The sequence below is a fragment of the Anopheles coustani genome, chromosome 2 (assembly GCF_943734705.1).
Source record: "Anopheles coustani chromosome 2, idAnoCousDA_361_x.2, whole genome shotgun sequence".
NCBI classification, from domain to species: domain Eukaryota; kingdom Metazoa; phylum Arthropoda; class Insecta; order Diptera; family Culicidae; genus Anopheles; species Anopheles coustani.
The window spans coordinates 26,654,231-26,675,333 of NC_071289.1; the positions used below are offsets into that span (position 1 = coordinate 26,654,231).

The following is a 21,103-nucleotide window of genomic DNA, read 5'->3' on the forward strand; positions in this document are numbered from 1 at the left end:
CGCTCATATTTCCAGCGAGATGTATATGAATTACCTACAACAGAAAGTTAAGAAAAGCTAAAATACAGTAACAACAGAAGCAAACACCTAAGAGATGAAACAAATCGTTGGTCAAAATTGTAAGCAACGACGAACAGGAAAACGAACCTAAATTTCTAACCAAAATAGAGATGAAGGTAAAAAGATGAGTTTCTTTATAGATGTGAAAGGTTACGTAAAGAAAAGTACCGTACTAAAAGAAATTAAAAAAAAAACTACACACTGTAGATAGATTTGTTAAACGACAGAGCGCTGCTAGTGAAATAGAACGGATTAAACGAAAATGAGAGACCGCGGGAAAACCTACCATGAGTCGCCACACGGACATTGGTAAAAAACATTTGCATGAAAGCAGTTAAAGACGCTGAGGTACGTCGTGATGAAGCTTATTGTATAGAAACGAACATTTAACATACTTCACACATTACGAAAATGGAAGTCCGTATCAATGGTTCGGGAAACCATGCTTGTAATTTGTCGGTAGTATGGCATGTACTTCGTTTCGTACTAACAATACGAACAGTTATTTATTTGTAGATTCGGTCCGAATTAGCAATAGAGTGGAAACATATAACGCCATAAACAACAGGATAAGACCGTACCATGTTATCGGGGCACTGTTAAATTAAGGTTGAACCTTGTTCATCAGCTGCTATTCACATTTTCGGATTAGTCATGAAGAAGGAAGATAAATACATTTACAAAGCAATTTGACGAACGATCGAGGAAGGTATGGAAAATCAAAAGATCAATGGATACATCATTTTCTGATACTGGCATGCATTAACTAGACCCGGGATTTAGTTACTTAACCCATCAGCGAAATACAAAGCACTCTTAGTACGTTAATTTGAGTAGGAGACATTCAATAGAAAGGTTGCCGGCGCATACAGTGTGCCGCCGTTTGAACGCCTAGCGGGCGCAGTTGAAGAAATAAAGAGTCTCAACCGAATGCGTGATAAGGAAGTATAGCGAATATCGGGTACGTTAGCAAACCGACACAGGACTTAAGATTGGCACCAAATGTAAACGTAACTGAACGCAGGTAGTAAGCAGCACGTCAATGGCGATGATGGAAAAAATGGGTTTTCAATCAAATTTATATAGGGTGAAGTGCCTAATGTATAGACAATATAGTTCCCTATAAATTCTAGCACCGAGACGCAAAACTACCGATAGTGTATCGATTCCAAACATTTTGCGGGCTCGCTCGTTGAAGAAATTGACGTAACAGACAAACCGAAGCAAGGAGAACACTAAACTAAGCGAACAATCCTCACTCACCAGACACGAATTAACTAACTCGCCAAAGCACACTGAAGAAAACCATGGTGAAGCGTAAAACATTGTGCAGTACGCCTAGTGGAAAACCCGCTCTAAACCATCGAAATTTTGTAATGCATATGGAAGATTCTAATTGGGCGCTGTTATCGACTTTGTACTTCTGATGCTTTACATACATACTATGCGCACACTTTCTAGTCCGATATCGGCATGCCCTCCATGAAGCATCGATTGAATAATTTGCACGAAAGGACGACGATATTAATCTTAATGGTAACGTTTTCGTAACTTCACAAAACTGTTAAATTTCATGCAATTCTTCGTTGTTTCTTTGAGATCTGAAAGATTCCCTACGAAACCTTACCGAGCCTGTCTATCCGGACCACGGAAACGATCATTTTATCACCGTGCATGTAACGAATCGTTTTAAATTCGAAACAAAACATCTATCATCGTTCTCGAACGAAGTAGATTGAACGGAACATCATATGAGGAAAAGCGTGTGTGATGATATAATGGCGTGTGTATGATGCAGGAACTACTCAGCGCGCGGCAGGCATTGATTGTAAAACGGAAGATTGCAATGTGGAGTATATCTAAGAGGACCCACAGCAAAACTAAAACAAACAAAAATATATCCATCGTCAAGAGATCAGTATCCATTCATTTTTTAATCTAAACAAGAGCAAAAACCAGAAATCATTGTATAAATGAGAAAAATAGACAATTCAACATTCCCAAAATAAAGAAAAACTAGAGTGTGTTTTGTTTAATGCAGTGAGCATATCACTTTCAATCAGAACAGCGATATTTGAATTGCATCCATTTACCACGTGTTTCTTCCACGTTGCAATTACAACGGTTCCATCCATTTTATGGTAAACGGTTTTGTAACCAATCTGCCTTTTCAATTTTCGAAAAGGCCTTTTCATTCAGTTGAAATACGGCGAATGGCTGTTTTCGAACGAACCACGGCTATTAATGTAGAGGTTCAAACATCTTCAATGTTACAACAAATCTATAAACGAATATTGTTACTGTAAAGATAAAAAGGATAGTTACCTAAGCTCAATTTTGCGATTTGATTTGTAAGTTGCCATTAATTACAGGTGAACGTCGATTATCCGGGGGTGTCGGGACCGAGAGGTCCCCGGATAACCGAATTCCACGGATAATCGAACATATACTAAAATACGTTTATAATACCTGGTTTGAGTCTCGGCTAGTTCACTTTTGACCAGTTCCGGTTAGTTGATTAATCATAAAAAATGTTTGAATTATTTTCCTATGGTATTTTTATTGCTATTTTCGATCAGAGAAAATTTATTTGACACATTATTGCTACAAAATGTTGTGAACCAACCTAATATTCATGGAAACATTTAAGCCCGGTTGTGCAGTTGTCAGTTGCAAGACCCCCGGATAATCCGCCCCCCGGTTAATCCGGCCCCGGATAATCGACGTCCGACTGTACATTCTAAATTTCCCAAGTAACTTTTCTACCAATTCATTTGACAGTTTCGATTGTACACTCAACATGACATACACAAATGCATCAACCTTACCAAAGATCTTGAAAATCGCTGTTTTGACTTGCACTAGTGATGTGGACACTGAATCCCTACAGGGGTTCGTATCTTTCGATTCAAACCCAATCTGAGTTCCGGATCTTAGAATCCGAATCCCAATCCGTCATATCCTCATCTAATGCCGATTTTTCATTTGATGTGTTTAATCCAATGAATGATTTACATAAGAATATCAGTATAGTTGACATTATTCTTCTAATTGAATTCAAACAACACGATCAATCTAGTCCTTTTTGGGAATATGCAGACTAACTGATTTACCCGAGTTTATTCCAAGAAGAGTAGCATTTATTATGTTTCAAAAACAATTATGACAGCAATTATCATTCAAATTGAATCCATCGTGGGTCACTGAAACAGTGAAGCAAGTCCTTCTGAGGTTTTTCCGCACTTTCCCGGCGGGGAATTTATCGCGGAACGAACATGTTTGATGTTCTGATAATATTTTTCGCAAATAGCGCCTGAGACATGGCTGATATCATGTATTTAAAGCTAGACAGATTAATAAATTGGTGCATTGCGACCATTACAATATATCTAACGTATTTGAGATATTCAATTGGCCCAAATGAGTTGTTTTATTCACAGGTTCAAGTTTTTAAGACCCAAGACTAGCTCACTTTTTTCGCTACTCGTTTTTGGCGGAAAAAGGCGAATTCTCTCCCAAAATCCGGACGAGATATGCTCACGACCTCTTCGACAGCGGGTCTTGTTCTAGCGGAGAGGAAATTCCTCTCCTCTCTTCTCACGACGAGAGCTGGTAGAAAAACTAGAAAAGATGGATAAAATGTAATATATGTAAGCGTGAAAATCGGTTGAAAGAATCAATAGTTATTAACAAATAGGCAGATTTTGGCTTTTTAGTAACCGAAGTTTATTCACCTTGTTCCCGGTAGAGTGCTGTATCTTTTTCACACAATTAGTTTTCTCAAAAACTAGAAAATATGAATAGATCAATTGTAAAACTAGGTGTTTGACTTAAAGTTTCAATAAAATAGATTTCTGATACAGGAATCATATGATTGGTAGCAGTCGATCAGTATAAATGTGTTTAACATCCTGGTTTAGCTGTTTTTTGTTACAGAATTGAGTTCAAATGTTCATTACGATTGTTTGTTTTGGGTACCATAAATTCCAAGATGGGGCTATGTTTACTTGTCAAATCGCTCCACATAAACAACCTTGGGAGTAACCTTGATCTTTAGAATCCGTCAATTGGGATTCGAATCTTTGGAATCCGTCTAGGGATCGAATCTTCGAATCTTCCGAATCCCGATTCTGCCAACACTACCTTGCACCACCTGCGATGGCAGATGAAAACATTACGGATTCGAAAGGCGTACTGTTCGCACTTGTCGTCGATGCGTGCGCTGTGTGTTGTGGGAGCATAGAAATTACCATATTGTCGGGCGTGTAAATTGTCGGAATGCGGTGAAACTGAGCAGCAACAATGTGTGCAGGTGAATATGTTCCAAACTCCGGTACCAAATGGTCCTCCCGTTGAGAGGTTGAAGCAGCAATCTGTCGGGGTTGAATGAAGTAGGATTTGTTTTGTTTACAAATCTCTTCTTTGCAGTGCGTTCGTTGTGCATTTGAAGAGTTGTTCTTATCCTTTAATCGTGTAGCCTAAGCGAATCCCGTTGCTCAGTGAGGAAAACATCAATCCACGTAAGCTGTGCATTGTGAATCATAGCCATCCGGCCCTAAGCCTGTGCAAAACATCAATTGTTGGTCCGACGGTGCCCAAAAATCATCTGTGTTCGATCGCATTGTCAACGTTTAGTGTTGTGTGTTGTTTTTTTCGTTCTGCGGAAGGGTGTTTCCTTCTCTGGCAAGCAGCATCGTCGTGACTGAAGGAAAAGTGAGTGGATGAATGCGGTCAGGAAAACATAAAACAACGTCCGAAAAACGGGGTCACACGCCTCAAGCTTGGAAGCTGTGTAGCAGCGACGGTACACGGAAAAGTGGTCGGGAAAATAGAACACAACATATAAAAAAAGGTGTAGTGCAGTGCGCTACTTCGATCGGAAGCGAAAGAGAGCGTGTGTGATGTAGGGCCACAACGGGTGGAAAGAGTGAGAAAGGTACCCCCCGACTGGTTGGAAAATGCCCCACTGAGGGAAAGGTGTGTGAAAGGTAAAAGTAGCATAAATCAACGTAGCCCATTGGGGCAGGTAAGCAAAGAAACAAACAAAGAAGCCACCTCCGTTCGGAAGCTGGAACGGGCGACGGCAGTTCGTCGCGTTCGGCATACACATTGCTCGGTAGGATGTGTCGTTGGTGAGTGAGGAAACTAGCACCAAGTGGCCCCAGGAAGTGCTGTATCGAATGTGACGGATCGCTGACTGGCGGCCCCAAGCTGCACACAGTCAGTGTGGGTAGTTTGCATACTGCTGCATGGAGAAAGTAGGCCTTACGTCCGCTGCCTCAACTGCCACCAGTGCACGAACCCGGGAAAGGATGTCACGCCGAAAAAATCTGGCCGGCCTGTGCGCGATCGCCGCCGTGTGCATTGTGGTGCTGTACGCAAGCCAGCGTTACACCTCCAACAACTACAGCACGGAGTACTTCCGGCCGCGGGAGCGTACGGCCAATCAGCGGATACTCAACTCACACAACAAGTACTACGGGTAAGTTATGGTGCGCCAAAGCGGTCGTTTAAAGTTTTTCTCCCCTGGACCAGGTCGTGGGGAAAGGAAAATTTTCTAACGAAATTCCATGCTTCAGTTCGACGGAAAATTAAAAAAGAACGCAACGCAACGAAATCCAAAGCGCTATAAAGATAGAAAAGGGAAGCTGACTTGAACCACTTTTGGTACTGGCAAAGCGCAGGAATGCGAGTGGCTAACGTTTTGTGTTGCAAATTCGCTCTCGGGAAATTCCGTCTCAAAGTATGCCATGAAAAACGGAAGCACCCGAATGCCTCTCTTTTGCTTTACCAAAGATCACTGTGAGGTCGTAAATTGAAAAATGTTTCTCGTGCCATGCACCGTAACAACGTGGTCAAATATGCCGTACCTCGAGGGCAAGCGCACATAATTTTTAAAATACTTTTTGTTGTTTCCCAGTGCTATTGATTGCTCCGACGTTGCATGCTGCCCGCGAAAAAGTTGTTTATCTATAAAACTTCTGTACGTTATCCGCATTGGAACGTGGGATGAGTATAACAAGTGAAAGTTTCGCAAAGAACCGTCGTTGTAGCCGTTAGCAGGCGTTGCGCGCAGGCTTTCGAACATTTTCGAATTCTCAAAGCGAAGCGGTTACGACAAAAGTCGTCAAACTACTTTTCACTCGTTGACCGACTCGACACGGAATCCCAGAACACAGCGGTGATTCGGTCAATTCACTTTCCATTTCACGGCTGCTAAACTTGTTCCTATATATCAGCAAAACAATATGTTTACCGGTTTATGCTCATACGAAAGTTGAACCGATTAATGCGACAAATGCTGAAAACCATCACTAGTTAACCCTTCAAAGCATGGGATAGCAAGTTGGAAATGACGTTTAAGAAACGTACAATGGTAACGATGTGGAAGTTAGACCTTGTGGAATTTATCCTCTAAATTAAATGTTACATAAAACTCAAAGTATTTTTAAAACATTCAGTTGTTTCTTTTATATTACCATACTCACTTCATTCATTCGATTGTTCGAGTTTTAATATTTCGACCTTGTCGCTACTTATGTTACTGTATGTGTTATATATTAAATAGTTCAATGGAAGTACCTGATTGGTAAGGATTTTTTTCTCTTTTAGATAAATTCCATAATTTTCGACACACGGGATAACGTTTCCTAGTTGATTTGCACTTTTTATAGGCAAAAAATCATCATTACTAAACGATGTATGACATTGATGTACTCAAACATCTAAAATCTATTGAAAATGAAAAAGAAATCTATAAATATAGTATAAGAATAAAAGTTTGCACATATTGTACCCTAAAGGGTTTGCGGTTCTCTTGCTGACCCAAATTATTGGTCACGTTTAACAAAATACACTCGCATCCAGGGTAGTCTAACTGCGATGTCTTATGCATACAAACCGTTCAAAAACAATGGTGATCATGATTTCATGCCCGTTGCAATGTGTCGAGATCCGTCACCCGACCCCCCGCCTCGTCAGTCCGTCGGAACCGTTTAGTTCAATGCACTCTTTAGTCCATAAGCGCTCCCGAACTCTGCTCCATGGCGCGTGGGAGCTGATGTGACACGGCCGATGAACAATGTCTGGGAGTATTATGCTAATATTTTGCACCGACACAGGGAGAAAACTTTCCGCTGGCCAACGTCGGTAACCATGGTCGGGCGGGAAATTTATGGGTTGTTGCACAAAGAGTCCCATTAGGTGCCTTGCAGTCACCCGTTGCATCGGATCTGTTTGGAATTTGGGTTTGGTGACTGTTTGCGAACGGAGCGAGCGTGTGGTTAGCGATTTACAATACAGATAAGAGAAGGGTGTTTTTAAAATTTAAATGTTACCCCGGTGTTGTGCGCTTCATAACTCAGCTCATTGTTTTTGGTGTGGTTTTTTTTTTTGCAGGTCTCGATCCTACGGTGGCTCGTCTGGCACCTCGTACGACTCGTACCCGTCGGTGCACAACTCTTCCATCAGCATCGAGGACGTGCTGAACTACCAGCGTGTCCTGATCGAGGCCAGCTTCGACGAGCGCTCCTTCGCCGGCGAAAAGTTGAAGGACCTCACACCGGAGACGGATGGGCGGCCGAGACGCAGCATCATCATAACGACGTGGCGCTCCGGGTCGACGTTCCTCGGCGACATTCTGAACGCGCTGCCCGGCAACTACTACCACTACGAGCCCCTGCTCGACTTCGACATCGTGCAGATCCGCGGTCCACCGAACGATAGTGTCGCGCTGCACAACCTGCGCCATCTGCTGCGCTGCAACTACAACGAGATGGAGAATTACCTCGACTTCGGCCGGACGCACAACTATCTGTTCAGCCACAACACGCGCCTCTGGCAGCAGTGTCTCCGCTTTCCACAGTTCTGCTACGATCCCAAGTTCCTAGGGCCGTTCTGCCAGCTGTTCCCGCTGCAGAGCATGAAGGTGGTGCGCCTCCGGGCGGCCCTCGTCGAACCGCTGCTCGAGGATGAGAGGTGAGGATCAGTAGATATTTGCATCAAGGCGTACCCATTATATTATGATCACTTTCTGGTTCAAGCAAAAAAAACATCGGGCATGCCAAGATTTTTCTACGGTCAACATGCGTTATTTTCCTCCGATAAGCTACTGCCTTCCTTGCCATTACCGTCAGTGACCCCATTCTTGTACGAGCGTTTGCAATAGGATACATCTATAAATTTTACTGTCCCCTCCATCCTGCAGGTACAGGATGCCAAACCGTACAAATAGGGGATTTTTTTTCCTGCGAACAACATGTATCCACCGACGACAGAATTCCTGTAGCGAACAGTTTTATTACAAAAATATTTAAATCACTTTTTCTTTGTGGGTCAACACGGGTTTACGGCAAGAGACCGGAGAGTATCAAATACAGAACGGGAAAAAGTAATTCCCATCATGGTGGAATATAATTTGGCAACCGGATTTCAACCATTTTTGCCGCATTGCCTTTCCTCGATAACGAGCATATTTTTCGCCGAAAAAAAAATCAGTCTCAAAAGTTGTTTGAATTTATACAGCTTCACACGAGTAAACGATCTCGTATCAATCGGAACGGGAAATGTTAATAGTCATTGGCATGTTGTAAGCAAAAAATACGCTACAAAATGTGATAAATATCCACTTCACGCCATGCCCCCAGAGGAGGGGGTTTTTTGTGTGGCTTTTGTTGTTTTGAACGCCTCTTGTATTGAGCTATGCGAAAAAAGAAAAGTTTCCCATATGGAAATATTAATTTTGCCGTAGGAATTTCTTATCGCGCAGAGGTGAACGGGTATTTATGTCTAGGTTTATGTTTTTCTATGGAAAAGAGAAAGGCGAACGTTTCGGTAACAAATGTATTATAGTTGATAAAAGGCTTGCGTTTGTTATTAGGTTAGGTTATTACAGTAGACTCCTGAAACTGTCTGTTCGAAACAATACTCGGAGATGAGTTGTAGTATACTTGTAGTAATAGTTTATTTCCGAATAACATTCGTAACTTACAGTTGTAGATATATAATTTTAATTTTATTGGGTTCGACTCTGCGTTCTTTCCACATTAGATGTTTTATTTTCTAAGCTAACTAGGCTAATTACTGTTGGTTGGTTCGTTTTCGAACGGTTGTTTTTTGCGAGAAAATAACGAATTGCAACTGGAAGAAAAGAAAAAATCTTTTCAAAATTTCTTGTTGTTTCTAAAAAAGCGTTTGGAAACGCGTATAAGAATGACCTTAAGAAGTTTGCTTTGGATACGTTGAGTGAGTTTCATGTGTGACATTGCGCAATTTAATTAAACAGAGCAAAGGACATAATTGGATGAACCAGCGCTTTAAATACTAACAATTTGTTTACGAGACATAATTATTATTTTTCGTTAGTAAGCAATACAGACATTTGATTTTTTTCGTATTCAACGCAAAGGTTGTCAATGTGGTCAAAGGTCATCCTCTTCTGCTATTCTCTCCAAGATAATTAAACTTCACGAAATTTAAGTATTTATGAATTTAAGTTGACTGTCGTATAGTGTGCTGGAAGTATGTTTCGATTGAAAATATAACTTCCAATTTGGATCCGTTCATCATTTCTTACAAAGTTACGCATATTTGTTCAGAGCCAGGATGTGATTTTTAAGTGTTTTTTGATTTTTAGGTGTTAGACAAGTGCCTTCATGGAGATACTTTAGTCTTCTAGAGAGTATACTGTATTTAGGACTGCTTTTTTAAACAAACGTTTTCTTTTCCCTAGTTACTCACCTACCGAAACTGGTCACCGTTAGATGCGGAGATTTTAGTTTTCTTTCTCCACCGCTGAAATTTAACGTCTTTTACAATGCGTTAATCACTTTGCTTAACGAACGCAGCTCCCGCAATGCCTTGGGAAATGGCAAAATCCGAAAACCAACCAACCGGGGTCGGCTTCCCGATGCTTGGAGATTATGTTTTTCATTGCTTGACTCCACCTTGGGCGCGTGTGCCGGCTCGATGACTCTGCGAACCGCAAGTAACCAGCTTTAAGTAATGGTGCACAGGTTTTGGTAACGGTTCTGAAAACCAGTTGTGCGGTTGTGGCTGTTTCCCGTGGAAATCGGAACAGATAGCTTGTCTGCTAGAAGAAGAAAATTCCTTACAATTGAAACCCATTGCTTTTCGCGTTCAATCTAAACCGCGTTTATTGCATCAAGGGTTTGAGCTCTTGACTGTTTGGGGGTTTTTTTTATTCGGTTTTCCACTGCAAATAATGGCATGGGAACGATGATTAATCATGGACGCAACTGTTGGACCGAATTGCGCCGATTCCAAACGGATTAGTTTATGTCATATTTATTTTCGGACTACCAAAAACCCAAGCCGCTGTGGCAAAACCTTGGTTAAGGTTAAAGTTACCGGACCTTTAACATATAAATAACCAAAGGGAGTGCTGTTAGGTGGACAAGGATTTAAGCCGATGCCCGATCAATCGGCGATCAATCACTGCCGCCAGAGGATCGTCTTCGACCCCAACTGCTGCCTGTAGCCATGTGAAAGCATCCGTTTGCATGCTCACTAGAAGAGGATCGCATAAGTATATGCAACCCTTGGGAAGTCAATACGGGTTGTAGACTTTCGGATTTTTTGTTTCCATCGGGATGAGCAGCGATAGGATTTGGTCAGAGGCAATCAGGTCTTGGGTTGAGTCTGCCCGGTTGAAATCCGGTGTTTTCTGAACCTGTCATCCAGGTGAAAGTATGGGTTTATGATGATAAAAGGCCTACGTTTTTGTCACAAGTCCCTCAAGTTGAGCGCACGGTGGTGGGTACTTTAAGTCAACTATTTTCAAGCGTTTTAAACCGCTTGGTTTCATGAATCAACGTTTGCGAGTCATCGACCATCGATGCTGTGCGTTGGCCTCTTCGCCATCTTTTGCGAGCTCTGCACAATGCAGAGGCATTGACTTTGGTGGTGGCGGTGGCGATTACGCGATTGTTTCGCTCGATGATTGTTGCACGCCGTATCGGTTTTAAGAACCGGTTACCCGAGTCCGTGTACTGGTTTACCTTCTATCCGTTGGTGCTGGTGGTTGTTGTTGTGTGTTGGCCGATCCGTTTCTGTAACCCTGCGGCGAGCTCATACACCTGCGTGTGGTGCGATCTTTTTAGGCTTCTTCCATATCGGGTGCATGGAGCACACCGTGTCCATCATCCGCACAAAAACTCATCAGTCATCTTTCCTCCGAACGAGCTGAATAATTTGAAGCTGACGTAGACAGCTAAGCCGCGAAAAACGCTCCTACTGCGAAGTATTCGAGAATGCAGGAATGTGTGCTCTCTCGACGGCAGTGTGGGATATGTCGGGGTTAAAGCTGTTAGCTGTACGATCTGCGAATGAGATCACCTTCTCCCTAGGGGTGGGTACTATGTTCGGTAAGACGATCGTTTGCTGACACATTTGTAAGACGACCATCCCTGCCCAGCCAGCCTACCGCTCTATCGAAGGTGTCATGACACGACACAGAGTGGCGGTACTATTTTATGCTCTCTAACTCGCAAGAATGCTAATGGGTGAATTGGGAGATGGAGCATGTACGCCGCAGACCGTAGTCCGACTTCTTTATTTTAATTGCCTCTCGGTGCTCACGTCTGTTTTGTTTGGTGTGGTCTGAGGAGGGTAGCATAAATGTCGCGTAAGCTATCACAATATCTGATTCACCGATACAAGATAGTGGCTGGTAAACGTTGCTACATCCGCGTGCCATGGGAGGAAGGAATGCTGACATGCTTGACCACAGCAGATGGTAGAACAATCTCATCAGTTGTAAGCGGTACCGCCATAATAAACCGGGTCCAATGTTGTTTGCTTGGCGGTCGTTTTGTCGGAGCAAATGATCGGAGAATGTACTTGATTCTTCTTTTTTTTGCGTTAGAACTTTTGCCATCGACGGTGAAAAACTCCCGTAATCCGCCCGAGAACATGGGTGTGTACCGTACGTTCACTGAAAAAGGGGGCCAACCAAGATATAGCTACGGGTTTGCAATGCTCACGGCAGCAGGTATCATTGCAGGGTCTCGATCTGAATCGCTAGCCGTAACGGGGTTTCGATCATCATCACACACACAGTCTTTTTGAGAGCTCCGTTACAGACGATCGGGTCGTAAATGATTTCCACCAGGCTCTCAAAGGCTCAACGTCCGCGGAACCGTTCGGAAACGATTGGCACCTAACGGAAAATCGGCAGGCCACCGATTTCGGCCGCCAATAGGTTGCGATTGAGTGTCGTTAGCCAAACATTAGAGTTCATATTTTACTTCTAATTAATTTATGCGGTACAAATATTTTCATTTTGAGCATTTGTTTTTCTTCTTTATTCGCTGGATGCTGTTTTTTGTTTGCGAATTTTTTTTATAGCTTCATTTGAAGTAATTTCCGGGCCACACTTTCACCCGCGCTTGAATCGACATTTGGGACAGTTTGTAGAAAGCGACCACCAAAAGAGGAGAGGGCCTGCTGATGGGGCGGAAGTGAAATGAATCGTTTTAATTTCCCGTTTAATTGCATCGGATCGCAAACTCGAATGATGGCTTGATGAGGTTTTTGGGGTTGATGGATTCAAAGTAAAGAATAAAAATGTATTGTTTTCGATGAAAGTTTTGCTCAACAGATTCGATCGGTTTTACGTTCCGTTTGGTGTTGGTAAAGTTGAGCATAGGTTAGAATTAAGCCACCTGATACGTCGTTTTTATAGTCGGGATCTGATGGTAATCAAAAAGTGCGTCAAAGAATGGTATTCATGGCCTCGTTTCTGGTTTTAAATAAAAGTATTTGGCATTTATTCCCAAATTTTCTCGATAGTTTAAACATGTTTTGAACAATCTGCTTTGTTAGCCCCCCTGCTTTTCGATGAAGAAATTCTTAATTTTGTTTGATGCCATGTTTACAACAATTCGTTTCCGCTTGTGCATAGGGACGGCTATTAGGTTGCGTTGATAAACCTTGTGCCCTTCGGTGATAAGGTGATCGCCAAGATGGTACGTGTCTAACTGGCGAAAAACACAAAATAACACGAACACTGTCGCCCTTGAACTTTCGTGGACCCCAACGCGACGGAGTGTTACATATTGATTAAACATGCTCGTTTCGGGCGGTTGGATTTATTCTTGCAGCGCGACAGTTTAAAGGTTTCTCCAGTTTCTTTTTTGACTGTGAAATACAGTTCGTTTGTTGACCGGGGTTAGATAATCCACAACATCATAAGGTGGTCGCAATGAATCAAAGCTCCTCCTTGGAAACAGCACGACGTGAAGCTCTTTCCTGCTTATCTGATCGAATGGTGCACTGTTGACGCGAACTGTTATCGATCGCTATTCGATGTAATAATCCCTTGATTTAGAGTTTTGATTTTGCCGACCAAATCAGTCCTACCTCTCGAGGCTCGTTCGCGGGACTAAATTTAACGAAATGAGGTTTGAGGGCAGCCGTTTGTTTGGTGCTCGAGGGTAGAATCGCTTTTGACGTAATTCCATCATCTTATCAGGCAGGCACATAAAACAAACATGATTTTGCGTGACCGGCTGGAAGTCCTACCGGCTAGTACCATCGGCCAGCGAAATGGGGAAAGCTAAAATTAGACCGCGAACGTAAGGATCCGCAGTCCCATCGACTGTGGACGACGGTGTGGTGTTGGGCTTGGACTTCCGGATTCAATACCCATTCGATGATTATTTAGCCGACATGACGGGGTGGGATACTTGGATGGAATCGATGAATTGATTTGTCAGGAATGGGAAGTATCACCGCACGCCGCCTCTAGTCGTGTCCATTATTCTATGGTCAGTTGATGAAAATGGTCTGGTTTATTGTGGTTTTTTTTTTATAAGTTCTAAAACCTTTTTGCATAATTATTGCGTGCCTCATTCTGTGAGTAGCTCTCTATCGCGCATATACTAGTATAACATGTACCTTCCATGTTAAAATAAACACGATGCTTTGCCTTCACTGTCGTCGGTCGAGTGGACTCACTTTTGCCCAACACCAACTGGGGAGATATTGGATTTTCGGTGGGAAGCCACAAAAGCTAATCGGTAATGCGTTCTGTCACGTCGACATTAAGCATTCGGTACCGTGCTGGTAGCAAAACGCTATGGAGGAACTGAAACAATGACCTACATAGTCCTTGTGTTTCATTCGGAAGTTGTAATGGAAGTTTAGAATACACTTCTTTTTCGCTTGATCTGCTTGTTTTTACCTTGCTTGAACCTATAATTGGATGTGCCTACCTTCCGAACTGCCTTTCTGAGTGTCCCGCAGTGATCTCCTCGTGCATTATCGCCGAATTGCGAGTTAGTCTAGCCGTAAGTACCACGTTCCGGACATGGTCTCTATCTGCTATTGCGTCTCTATGCCTGCCCTCCCATTCGTGGCGTGCAATTTGTCTTCGACCAAAGCGGTGGTTCTTCGATAACCTTCCGCCGAGGCTCGGCTAAATAAGCTTTAGATTAGCGGGAAGGCAAAAAGCCTATTTTGAGTGTCTAAAAAAGAGGGCTTGCGAACCTAACGCCACTCACTTACCAGGCGGTCCGTTTTGGTGGAATGGGGGGTACGTACCCTTGACATTATTCGCCATTTGCTGCTCCCCACTCCCCCATCCCACCGGAGGAGGGTGGACGTTTAATGTCACACTCCGGTTGTTGGGGTGGAATCCGTGCGATTGTGCCTCGGCCTGGTGAGCATCAATCGGCTTGGACAATGCACACGTCACTAATGAAAACGACTGCTTCTTTCCTTATGCTATAAGCCCCCTGGCGGGGAACGCCATTAAGGGAACCTGGTGTGGCAGTTGATTGGTATCGATTAATGTCAATCAGTTCGAATTGATAATCGCTGCACGTTGGAGGGTTGGAGGGTTGTTACGCGCCCGGTGCCGTCGAATGGCCGTTTATTATCCTTCCGTGACGAACCCCATGTTTCAATTGTTAGAGCGTTGTTTTATGCTGGTGTCTAAGCTAGAAATCTGATCGATTTGTCTGCCTTTGAGGGATCTCGAACATGGATGGACACAAATGTGGGCATTTCAAGTTTAATTGTTTTTAAATTACGCATCGACCGTCCATTTAATCTCAAGGGACAAGAGGATGTGTTAATGATATAAGACCTCACTTGGTAACTCAAGATAACATTTCCACAATGTTAGTCAAAAGTCTAATATCTAGGATTATAAAATATTGAAAAATGGTGAAAAAGTTCTGAATCGAATAAAAATCGAAAGCATCGTAAGATAACAGTACAAACACTTCTGTACACAGTACTTCTGCTTCGCGGATTCGCAATATTATACAACCATGTGGCAATTATCGATAAACACACACGCTATCGGAAATAAATCCCTGCCCGCAATCCAATGCCACCAAATGGCACCTGGCTTTTTTCCTCGCCAATCTTATCTCATTAAAATCGCATCACTCGTGTCGTGGCACCGGCGTGTGACAAATCAAAACCCTCAACCGATACCGACGTGTACATATCATTACGTGGCCACCTCAAAATCCCAAGCAACCCCCCCCCCCCCCCCCCCCCCCCCTTCCCCAGGGGATATGGGGACGGTTCACTAAAGTGAATTAACATGTGCCATTGTCGAGTAACAGCATGTTTTTCCGGCTCGGTCCGTTGCGGTATCTATTTTCCCATCCGGGTTGGAGTTGGTCAACGGCACCCATCGTTTGTGGCGGGAAAATATAGTAATTAGATTTGTTCAGTTCCGTAGTTTCACCACCACAACCAGATGTACCGACCGGATTGTTTTCAGAATCACTTCCACAAACGTTCGGGTCGCGAAATGGAAGTAAATCTGCATAGCACGGATGCAAAGTGGCAAAATAAATGACCCCATGCGGTGCGGTCCACAAATTACCAAAACAAAAACCATTCACTCTATCCCCTCTGCCATATTTCAAAGAGCTTAGATTGTATTTAGTCGATTCTGGCAACAAAACAATACTGTGTTTCTACTAACTAAAGCTTTTCCCGTTTTCTCCCGATTTTTTTTCTCCAGCCTCAACGTGCGCGTGGTGCTTCTGATACGGGACCCCCGGGGGTCGCTGCAATCGCGAAGGCACCGCGTCTGGTGCCCGGACCATCCCGATTGCTACGACCCGGTCACCGTGTGCGACGACATGCAGCGGGACTACGAAGCCGCCATCCATTTGAGCGAGCGCTTTCCGAAGCGGTTTCTGTAAGTAATCCAGGGTGCGGGAAGGGGTGGGAAGGCAAGCGCACGATAGAACGGCCAGAGAACGGTAATCGATAACCCAGTTCGATCGAGAATGATGGCATCTCGGTCGTTTCGGTATGGACTAGATTTCACTGGGAGGCTATGTGTCTGGGTGCTAGGTCAGTGATTTCACCCCGCACCGTGGTATGGTTTGGATTCGTCTGAAACCTTCAGAAAAAAAGCCTCGATGAACTTTAGAACATCTTGGTTCGGTAAAGCCCGTCCGAATGCTGTCGGTCAATAATCGATGCATGATGAATGATGCCCGCCCGGCTTGAGTTTGGCTTCGATTCTCGAAGGCCCACACAAAAACGCCCGGCCATGCTGTTACGATCCTCGATGCTGATGGTTTTTGCGCCAAGTTTTTTTTTTTTATACTGGCCAATATTCACTATCCAACCTCGTTGCAAGCAAGGAGCTCTGTCGGAATCGAAGCCGCCGTCCCTTCTCGTTTTTCGGCAGTCAATTTTTCATCGCAGGCCTGGAATTTCAAATCGACGTGCCTGGAATTTTAAATTCAACGTTGACCTCCGGAAACGTTTGGGTTTTTTATGTACGTGGTTTGAAATCATTGTTTTCCGCGCTTACCAACTGCCATAAGGCGAACTCTGCAACAACAAACAACAGTTACACTGATCTCGCGTTTACACTCTTCCCCTATCACCGAGCGCAGTAAACAAATGTTGCAAATCTGCATCCCTTGATAAGTGATAAGAAATAAGGCCATTTTTGCTTCCCTGGTAGCAACACGTTGTCAGACCGGACACGAGTTTTATATTCTTCCTGTTGACGGGGTATCCATATATCACGCAGGATCAACGATGGAGAAAACCGATGGAGTTGTTTTCTGATGGTTTCTTTTCTGTTTTTGTTTTGCATATGGAAAAGCAAACTCACTCTTCTCTTGTAGACGCCATCGGCGTTTGAATAGTGGACAGACTTTCTATCGTTTCGCGTGACGAACGCGGACTGATTTCAAATGGGATTTAAGGTTATGTGAGGAAAAATGCCCCCCTTGAGCGGAAAACATTAATTTCCTGTAGTCCACTCAAGAAAAAATACCCCTGGTTTTTACAGCTTTTATCGAAAACGATGATTTTTAAGAGCACTTTTTCCAACGAGTCATTTAAAATTGTGGGGCAAAATGGCCCCGATAGTGAGACAGAACGCGATCCGTTAATAATTATTAAATTGGAGCTATTTATCAAGACTTGATATTTTGTTAATTATATGCAATTTCAACACAAGGTAAACTAGAAAAAGAAATTGAATTCAAATCAATTCAAAATGGGGTCCCAATTACAAGTAAAAATTTATGTTAGTCCAATGAATTTATCTCATTCATTTCAATATGATACTTATATAAAAAAAAATATTGGCGATGTAAAATAGGTAAATTTTGGGTATTTTTCCTGATGTTTACAACAGTGTATTCTGTTCCACATAAGCCGGTGTATATTGCCTCGCGTTGTTTTTTTTTACTTTTACAGAATGCGAGGGCTATGAATACAATTCTGCTCAGAATTAATTAATCAACATATTCAGGTCTCAATGTGTGCTTGGTATTAGCATTTTATTTTATTTTAACACTTGTTCTAGCTTAAATTACGTATTACGTACGCCAGAAACGTATTCTTTTACTACATTTTGTTTTAAATATCGCAATTCAGCTGTAAACATGCCGGTGCATTTTAACCCACCGGGGCATCTTGCCACTCTTTTCCCTATTTCGGATTTAGTTCACCGGGGGCTGGTTGTTTCACATTGGCACGTGGTACAAACGTAATTTGAAGCACGAGATCACGAATTTGCATTGCCATTGGGAATGATCGAATGAATCGTTGCAGCAAACTTCGTTTGTGTGTACCGTTCCTCGGCGCTGGAGAAGGGTTAATAATGCACTTTTGCAATACGAAAATTGTCACGAAGCCCGGGCCATTTGAATTCCGTCCCCCGATGCCTTTCAATCGATCAAACCGATCGGTAGTTGGTTGATCTTTCTTCGAGGCACAGGTGACCGGCGGTGGGTCGAAGGTTTCCCTCAACCTTTCCTATCCTATCGTCAGCTCGGAATTACGATAATCATTCGCACCCGCCGCCCTCCTAGATGCCAAAAATAGGGAAAAAGTACTGGATAGCTCGGGTGACGCGAGGCGAAAAGTGAAAGGAAGTGTAGTCTGAAGCGAAAGGATGGAAACACGTGGTGAAACATGGGCGACGAAATGTTTCATCATAATGTTTCTAATTATTTTGATTATATTTTCCGTTCCCCGGAGCGTGTGACCGGTGTGCCGGTGCGAAGCGTTTGAAGCATTAGATCAACACCCCCCCGGGATCACGAAAAGATCATGTCACAGGTCATTGACCATTGCAAAATTATGTGTGCTATTAATGATGGAAAATTTCCACGGCCATACGAGTGAAACGGGAAAGCAAAAATTATCAACAACCCAAGAAATCCGAACACGACCTGAAAGAAACTTGGGTTTTAAATAGATTAATTGCATTGTTCTTTATATTTTTTTTCTCCTAACAAACAAAATACTAGAGTGATACGATATGAAGATCTATCGTTGGATACGTACGGCAAAACCAAAGAGATTCTGGACTTTTACGGGCTTCCATTCCATCCGGAGGTAAAGGCGTTCCTGGACACGCACACCACGCAGGACATTGGTGGCGTCAGCTCGACGTACCGCGACTCCAAATCGGCCCCGTTCCACTGGACAAAGGAACTTACGTTCGACTACGTACGTATCCCGGAGAATGGCTGGGGCGAAAGTGTTTTCGCTCGTTAAGGTGGTTTATTTTACCGCTTAATCCGTTCCTCTTGCAGGTACAAAAAGTACAGGAAAGCTGCGTATCGGCGATGAGAAACTGGGGCTATCGGAATGCGACGAGTGAGCGCGAACTGTACGACGATTTTAACCCACTGCTAAAGTACCGATTCTCGTGAGACACCCTCCGTCCAGCCGGGTCGATGCGATGGGAAGTTAATGAAGACGATGATGGTGGCGCTGGCGAGACATACGACGATGCCTTCCGTGTTTTGCCGCAGTGTGTTGCCGCCAACAGCCGGCCAGCTGTGTGGTTCGTAGATAACACAATATAGGCCGCCGTAGAAAGAAGGATACGGTCCCGACAGTGTGCGACCGTGAACCACGATGGCAAGTGCACTCAGCGCGCGCTGCACCCAATGAGGCATCAGATGCAGCATCTGTGATTATAATGACACTACAAGCGGAAGTACCCACGATCGCGATCGTGTGTGGGTGCGCAATAGGGTTAGTGGAATTTTCAGAAAGGGGTGATGCTATTCGGAAACCTGGACAAAAGGACACTTGCCCTGGAGACGGGAAGGCAGGCAACTAGGCTATTATGGTATGCACACTATGTTCTAAGCTAGAATTAGATACTGCGCAGAAGATACGCAACGAAGTGCGATGGACGAGCCAGTGAGGGATATTTCGATAATAATTTTAGTAAACAGATTACAATTCTTCGGTGACCTTGCATATTGGAATGGTTGGATGGAACAATGGTATATTTTGCAACTAGGTTTCGTGAAATAATTCAGCTGTTTATACTTCTATCTCCCCCGTTTTTAATGGCTATGACTTTTTTTTTCTTTCCGTAAACCCTTCGATTGGAATTGGTGATACCTTGGCGTTCTATAGCTGTTTTGCTTTACTGTAACAGTTTCGTATCGCAGTGGACAATAATGCTAGCTCGCCTAGTAGTTAAGTCTTGTCACGTTTAGGCTGCAAAAGACATCTTTGGGGGCGATCAGTAGCGACTGCTTTTTTTACACGCTCAAATGAAAATCCTAGTAGGAGTAGAGTTTCACCGAGAGGCACGCTGCGAAAAAGGCATCGGCAAAACAGTAGCAAAAAAAGGTAGACAACACGAACTTGATCATTACGACGATCCTCTTGGATCGTTGCTGCGATAGCGGGCGGCGCGTTTGGGTAGGCACATAGTATTATAGTAGGGTCGGAAGAAAGCCGAATAAAAAGTTGAAGAGAACTCTTTCCCGGATATTAGAAAAAAAACGGGGGTTTATTCTTGCTACGAGCTCGTTCACTTAGAGTGCCTTTTTTGCTGGTTTTTCACTACTAATAGTAAACACTCAACGGATTGTACACTGTCGAATCTGAAAGCGTACAGCATAGAAGTTAGGTTAGCAAAAGAGATGAACTCAAGCGGTACTTTCACGTAAAATTCCTATCAAACATCTACTTTACACTCTACGTAGCTCCACGGCAGATGGCACACAGATTTTTGCAGATACTTAATGGACTACTCATAGGTTTTAATATTTGTAATTGTTCCTAGAACATCAAGGCAGGCAATGATGGAAAAGTTAGGAAGCATCGAGAATAAATAAAACCAGTACTTGGGCCTAGTGAAGGTTAAAAGTAAATGATGAACAATAGTAGGCGGTGAGTTTAAAGTGGATAGAAAAGCAAAAATCGATTGCAAATCAAATTGCTATGAAAAGCATCCAAAGAAAAGAAGCATGCATTTGGCTGTAGTGTTGTGAACGTAACATTTTGTTGTTTTTTTTTTCTTATGTTTTGATCAATTTTATTTAGTGAAACTTATTTAACGTAGCATTCAGACTAAAGGAGGCATCGAACGGCATCAGCCAGATTCATCAATCAGTTACTGCATATTAGTAGGTAATGTTAAGTAGAATTAAAAGTATGCTTATTTAAGTCCACTGGGATGGGTGTAACCCCATTTGCAGTGATGGTTTCGGACCGGTAAATGACAATGCCGACGATTAATCGTTTCGGATTGATTATATTTCCTTCA

General features: G+C 43.2%; 1 protein-coding gene across 1 annotated transcript; it reads left to right on the forward strand.

Annotated features, from left to right (window-relative positions):
- The first annotated feature begins 4,564 nt into the window (after positions 1-4,564).
- On the forward strand, positions 4,565-19,284 carry LOC131267762 (carbohydrate sulfotransferase 5-like). Its single transcript, XM_058270717.1, has 5 exons — positions 4,565-5,542; positions 7,459-8,037; positions 16,067-16,246; positions 18,834-19,035; positions 19,122-19,284. The coding sequence occupies exons 1-5, from the start codon at positions 5,310-5,312 to the stop codon at positions 19,239-19,241; spliced, it is 1,314 nt and encodes a 437-aa protein (XP_058126700.1). The 5' UTR covers positions 4,565-5,309; the 3' UTR covers positions 19,242-19,284.
- Positions 19,285-21,103: the final 1,819 nt, after the last annotated feature.

Coding starts and splice junctions, on each gene's coding strand:
- LOC131267762 (XM_058270717.1), top strand. CDS start 5,310: ATGGAGAAAGTAGGCCTTACGTCCGCTGCCTCAACTGCCACCAGTGCA. Junction 5,543..7,458: donor TCACACAACAAGTACTACGG/GTAAGTTATGGT, acceptor TTTTTTTTGCAG/GTCTCGATCCTACGGTGGCT. Junction 16,247..18,833: donor CGCTTTCCGAAGCGGTTTCT/GTAAGTAATCCA, acceptor ACAAAATACTAG/AGTGATACGATATGAAGATC.